This window comes from Rutidosis leptorrhynchoides, chromosome 8 (assembly GCF_046630445.1).
Source record: "Rutidosis leptorrhynchoides isolate AG116_Rl617_1_P2 chromosome 8, CSIRO_AGI_Rlap_v1, whole genome shotgun sequence".
In the NCBI taxonomy this organism is placed as follows: Eukaryota; Viridiplantae; Streptophyta; class Magnoliopsida; order Asterales; family Asteraceae; genus Rutidosis; species Rutidosis leptorrhynchoides.
This window is the reverse complement of record NC_092340.1, coordinates 374,146,013-374,152,745: the sequence shown is the minus strand read 5'-3', so window position 1 is coordinate 374,152,745 and position 6,733 is coordinate 374,146,013. Positions and strand designations below refer to the sequence as shown.

At 29.9% G+C, this 6,733-nt stretch overlaps 1 protein-coding gene across 1 annotated transcript; it reads right to left on the bottom strand.

The window, feature by feature from the left end:
• Positions 1–3,037: 3,037 nt before the first annotated feature.
• LOC139861689 (IQ domain-containing protein IQM2-like) lies at positions 3,038–5,613 on the bottom strand. Its single transcript, XM_071850165.1, has 8 exons — positions 5,345–5,613; positions 5,125–5,239; positions 4,906–4,971; positions 4,606–4,694; positions 4,376–4,466; positions 4,020–4,262; positions 3,835–3,936; positions 3,038–3,724 (listed from the first exon to the last, which is right to left on the bottom strand). Exons 1-8 carry the CDS (start codon positions 5,611–5,613, stop codon positions 3,038–3,040), a joined length of 1,662 nt encoding a protein of 553 aa, XP_071706266.1.
• Between the last annotated feature and the right edge of the window lie 1,120 nt (positions 5,614–6,733).

Sequence of the window (6,733 nt, the reverse complement as noted above, 5' to 3'; positions counted from 1 at the left end):
TAGGGTTTAGAAATTAGGGGTTTAGGGTTTAGATTTAAAGTTTAGATTTAAAGTTTAGATTAAGTTTTAACACGGACGATTTAGAGTTTGAGGTTTAGGATTTTAGGTTTAGCCGTTTAGAGGCTAAAATCCAAAACACTAAACCTTAAATTCCAAATCGGACTAAATTTTGAAAATCAAAATTCACATATGTTGAAAAAAAAAACCCTCGAAGAAATAACATTCTTCACGATGAATCTTATTTTCTTCGAGCGTTTTCTAGGTTAAAATAATAACATTTATCACAAAGTATATTTTTTAAATGTTCATATTTTCACCTAGTTGTAATGTTTGCAAAAACTTTTTTTAGAAAAACGAAAAAAAAAATTTACTTCTCCCGTACATGGTTACTTCCCCCTTGATCACTCCCCTATACACACACACACACATACACACAAATGTGTATATATATATATATATATATATACACTAATGATCCGATGATCCGCTGAGTTAGAATTGTGACAGATCGCACGATTTGCTTGAACCTACATATGTTCTACTGATCGCTACATTGCACAATACAAACCCGATCAAATGATCGCAAACAAACAAGTCATACAATAAATACCGCTAAATTAACTACACACACGGCCAAACAAACAAGTTGAACAATACACACTGTGCAACTAATCCCTAAAACAACGTATGAGAGTAACCACCATCAGATAAAAAACAACGACAAACAAACTGAGCTCCAAAATACAAGACCCCAATAATAGTCTAGTCAACCAATCCCACCCCATAATTATAAATTTATAAATATTACATATAGCACAATTATTATTTTTTGTTTTATTAATATTATTAATATGATTATTACTGTTATTGCTATAACAACTGTAATTATTATTATTATTATTATTATTATTATTATTATTATTATTATTATTATTATTATTATTATTGTTGTTGTTGTTGTTGTTGTTGTTGTTATTGTTGTTATTATTTTTATTATGAATTATGATACAATGTTATTTTTTTCCTAGTAACACTATACATTATACAATATTTCAATTTTTTATGTTAATAATACGGCTATATTAGGGGCGGTACTTAGTGGAATCAAAAGGGGGTATCCGCCCCACCTGAATTTTACGGAACAAAAAATTTTACGCTAAAAAATTTTTTACAAAAAAATAAGGTTTCTTTAGTGTTTACCCCTCCTGACAATGAAAAATTTATTAAATTTTTACACCCCCCGTCTGTATCCGAGTTCAAGTTCCGGTATATATTATTTTTAGTGGGATGGCCGGGATTGGTGTTCATTTATTCTATTAATGTCATTTTCTTTTGAGCTATAAATTTAATCTTTTTAAATATTATTCACTAATCTACATATGAAAATTTTAATGTACATAAGTATAAGAAGTATTTCATCGATTTACAAATTGTAATTATATAAGTATGAAACAGAACCATTTTCCACATCAACGTTATATTGAAAACCTCTCAAGAAAATGTTAATATTAAATATGAATAAGCTTTCTGAAACTTATTACTGTATTATTTTCTCACAATGCTAATTTATTTTGTAAACATAAAAACATCAAATATCAAATATCAAATCAAATATATGACACAAAATACAATAAGTTCATACAGCTGTCACTTTGTTGTGACAGTCTGACAGAGGAGAAATACCAAACGTAAAATAAACAAAGAATAATAATAGTAATGGGTTTATGTGAGAACCTTTATGACTTAACTCGAAATTTTTTTTATTTTAATATAATTTTAATTTTAATTTTGATTTTGATTTCGATGCATATGTGGAAACACAGATGTTGAAATTGGTGTAAATCTTTAGAAAAAAGGGTTGATCCGTACACCACCTCAAATTTGCCATACACCATCAAATAAATTATTTAGACATTTTTACCCTTTCTTTTACAATATCAAATTTGTCATACACCACCAAATGAAGGGTATAAATGTCCAAATAATTTATTTAGTGGTGTATGGCAAATTTGAGGTGGTGTACGAATCAATTCCCTTTAGAAAATAATAAAAAATGAAGAGAATGCATCTCAAACACATGCAGTCATTCATCAATGGTTGTAACTTCATATGTCAAGTAGAATTTTTAATATTAAAACTTGGGGGAATGAATAAAGGACTTTTGTGGATTATTTTCAGCCATTCCCTTTGACTAAAATTCTAGTATTTCTATTGTGTGTCTTGTAGTACATGGAAGTACATAATCATTATCTATTATCTATTATCTATTACATATTTATTATTAATACTCCGTATTAATTAAATTTTATTACATATATTACATATTTATTATTAATACTCCGTATTAATTAAATTTTATTACATATGAAGAAGATATGCTACCCTTGAAAGACAAAATAAGTACATGGAAGTACATAATTGTTATTTATTATTATTATTATTATTATTATTATTATTATTATTATTGGGAGGTTCAATACAGAACCAAAAAACTAGAGAACTAACTAATGTTGCACAGATTTTTACACTTGTGCACAATGATGCACGTTAAAAAAGTATTGTATTTGTGTACAAAAATATACTTGAATTAGAAGGTTATAATTAATTCAACATGAAATCATAAATAAACTCTACCAAGAATTGCCAAGCATTTGGTACTAAGTTTTTATTCCTACTTTTTAGTAACAAAATGAATTAGAAGTTTTCTATCTTATAGGAATAAATGGGATTGGGACAATAGAAAATTGCATTTCAAAAAATTAGAATGCCACTCATCTACATCTTCTTCTTTTTCCATCTTTCTGTGATATTTTGTATAAAGAAGAAACCCAAAAAATGGTATACATAACAATATACATGATTGAAATATTGAACTACCAAGTACCAAATTAAGAATGCCTAACAGTAACATGAAAAACAAAACAATTAATGAATTTTAATAGAAAAAAATGTGACTCAAAAAACATTCAGTGATTGCTGATTAAGATCTGTGCACACAACATTCACCGATTCAATATTTAAAGGAGTGGATCGTGTTCTATAAGCTAGGCCGGTTATGTACGGTCATTAATTTACTCCTATTAATTTCCAAAGACGACAAGGGGGTCGTGCATAGCAACATGTTAAGGGTGGTAGGGGCACTTCTTGGTGACAAATTGGCTTGTTCCAATGCATGTGATTGTAACTCTGCAGGGTAGTCTCTCAAACAACTGATTCGAGGTCCAGCCCCTGTGCTCCATATACAACATGACTGTCTTCCCAATTGGAATTGGAATTTATTATTATTATTATCATTGGTTTCTTTAATCTTTTGTTTGTGGATACTAATTGCCTCATCTTCTTCTTCGTCGTCATCTGACAGTAGTTGATGAATTGATGTAGTGCAATTTTGTTGTGAATCAAATGAGTCATCTGCTGCTTCATAACCATCCAAGATTGTCTCAAAGTTGGAATAATCATTAGAGCATGACTCGGATCCTTGATTCTTGTTAGTGTTTATGCTCACAAAAGTATCATCATCGCGTTCAAGGGTACTTAAGTTGCTAACAAAATCCTTGAATTGAAAACCACTAGTATGTTGTTGTTTCGTAACATTGTTATTCTTCGACAGGCGATCATCAATGCTCTTGGGAGGCTCTTTTTCACTCATAACTTCTTCTTCTTCTGATGAGTGACTTCTTATGTGATTGCCAATAATAGGTTCCTTATCTTCATCTGAGTCCATCTGAATATGGCATAATTAAAAGAAGAAAAAAAAGGTGAGAATTGAATGAAAAAAAACAAGAATCTTGAAATATTAATTCTTGACATTATTAAGTCTATTTGTCGTTATACCTTAACATAAGTCATATCCACATCATTTTCCTTAAGAAATGAAATGAAATCTTGAAAATTTTCTTCGGTAGGACGATAATGGCCACTATGAGGCCAGATTGCCTGGTGAGAAACACATAATACAATTTAGTTGAGTGATCCTTCATTTAAAGCAAATTAATTAAGGTACTTTCATACGTACGTACCTTTAATGTTCCATTATGATCAGCAACGATTCTCCCAGCAGCCAATGTGGCTCCACCGGCTAGAAAGCTCGAATGTTGAAACGACCCTTTTATTTTCAATCCAACATATAGAATCTTGGATGTGCTCAGCACAAATATCCACTTTGAACCTTTTGGTTCTCTTGTAGTGTCAACAAACTCCCCTGTTTCTTTATACAATAATTTTCCATCCTCCATTACAACTTCATATGCCTTCCTCTCTATCTGTAGATAAATATCAAAAGCATCGTAAGCATTTATTTTTGTTTAATTTTACATAATACTCCGTACGTATAAAAAAAAAAAAAACATAAGAACTTTATAGACCAGTAACATACCGGGCCAAGGTATTTGATGCACTGTTGTTGAAGCTTACTTCGCGGGCATTTATCAACAAGATTTATTTCTTTCCCTTCTCCTATATCCAACCTGTAGATACATGGTTTTAATTAATTAAGATGGATTAAAGACACAAATTTTTTTTTTTTTTTTTATGTTTATTTATTATTTATTATGTTGTGAGAAACTATAACTAAAGCTTAATTGTTACATGTGATTATTTATTTACCAGTAAAAGAAAGGTTCTTTGCTATGAGAGGCTAGCCATTTTCCATAATAGAAATGAAGATTGTGCCCATAACGATGTCTTGGGTCAATCTGCAGGTACAAATATATATATATATATATATATATATATATATATATATATATATATATATATATATATATATATATATATATATATAATTAAGATGAGAATCAGTACGCACGTACCATTCATTGATTACAGAATATAAAATAAAATTAAAATTGTGAGTAATATATAAGCTAAGTGGCATAAAATTTAAACCAGTATTAGAGCTCTTACCGCCTCAAGCCAGTGTTGCAAGGCAAGCTTCTGGGCTTTGTTGTTCTTTGATAAACCTTTTCCAACCTACAAAAACACAAATAAGTTTTAAATGTTTATATATATACTCTGTATTATACATTACACAGAGTAATTATAATTATATTTCTGTATATCTTGGTAACCCAATTTACTATACATGCATTAATATCTTGTGAAGATATATATATATAAATATACCTTGGCTGCCCGTGTTCTTGCTCTGGACCAACGTGAAAAGGCGGTCTCTTGCTTGTTGAGATTGAAAAATGATATAGAACTCCGTTTTAATTCTACAAAATCTTGGAGCTTCCACCTATATATATTTATAGGACATTACAAAAAGATTTGTTAGGGCATATATATATATATATACATTGTAAAAATGACAAATGCTATAGCTCATGGAAAAGAGACATACAAGCTCTGTTCAATTTGGACTGCACAATCTGCCAGTTTTCTTCTTGTGCGAAAGCTCTTATAAACTTTCTGTAACTTTATGGCAGCTTCATGTTCTGGACTCCCTAAATCAAGAACGGATGATTCTGTAAGTTCATTCATCACATTGTCAAATTCACTGCACATTTCCTTCATTTTCGCATAATCTAATTCTGTTTCTTCAACTAAACTAGTACCGACCGTCTCTAAATCTGTATAAACGGTGAACGGACACGAATATGATAGCCCCATGAAAGCAACTCCAAAAGATAATCTGAAAATGGTAGTGACATGTTACTTAATAAATACAGTAGATACATAAGATTTTGTTGATTAAAATTTAAAAGAGTAGAGTAAAAAATGTGGTATTGATCAGGGGACAGCAACCAAATGAGCTGTGACAACACTCAACTGACACATAATAATACTTAGAATAAAAGATTTACAAAACAACACCAAGCTAGTAAGATGAGAGAACAATTAAAATAAAAGTTACTGCAGGCATTGTATGTATGCAAACATGCACTTTCAAGTTATATGTTTCTTGTTTGTTCATGAAATCAAAATGAAATAAAGTGATATCATATAGTACTATAACATTTACAGGCAAACAAACAGATTCACCACAAGCCCAGAACTTTTTAACAATCAGGAATTTAAAAAGAAACATTTTTGACACATTGAAATCCTTGTAGGCAAATATTATCAGTTACAATATATCCATCCATAATTTTAGAATCAGAAATTACCTTTAATTAAGGGAGAGTATGCCCCAACTGTTGTGTGGGGTTGAAAATGAGGAAACTTGATTGACTGCTCTGTTTTTAGTAAATTGATTTGTTGTCAAAAAAAAGAAGATTTTAGAGCTACAGGAGTTGATGTCTTTGTCCAATGTCTAATGGCAAAAGTTGGAGTCTTTATATAACAGCCATCACTTACTAATGGTGTTGTGTGTGAGAGATAAACAAATTACACTAGTATTTTATTTTCTAACTCAATAAATTAATACTACCAGTATGGGTTGATGACACCAGTTTTTTATCGATACACATCTAAATTACTATTATACCTCTATTTACAATAATGGAAAGTCAAATTCCTAGATAAATTTAAGGATATAATTGTAAGTTTTAAGATATAAAGTGTGTATGGATCAAAAACTAATGTGTGAGCATCACCTCCCACTATGAGTATATACAATATAGTACGGAGTACTTTTTTATGGCAAAAAACAATTATATAAATAAACGGATCCTAAAATCAATAAAGTATAGACCGAATAAACAAGAAACATATAACTAGCCTAAAATAAACCACGACATGCAGACTCAAAATCAATTTAACTTAAAACTAAACCTAACCACCAACATGG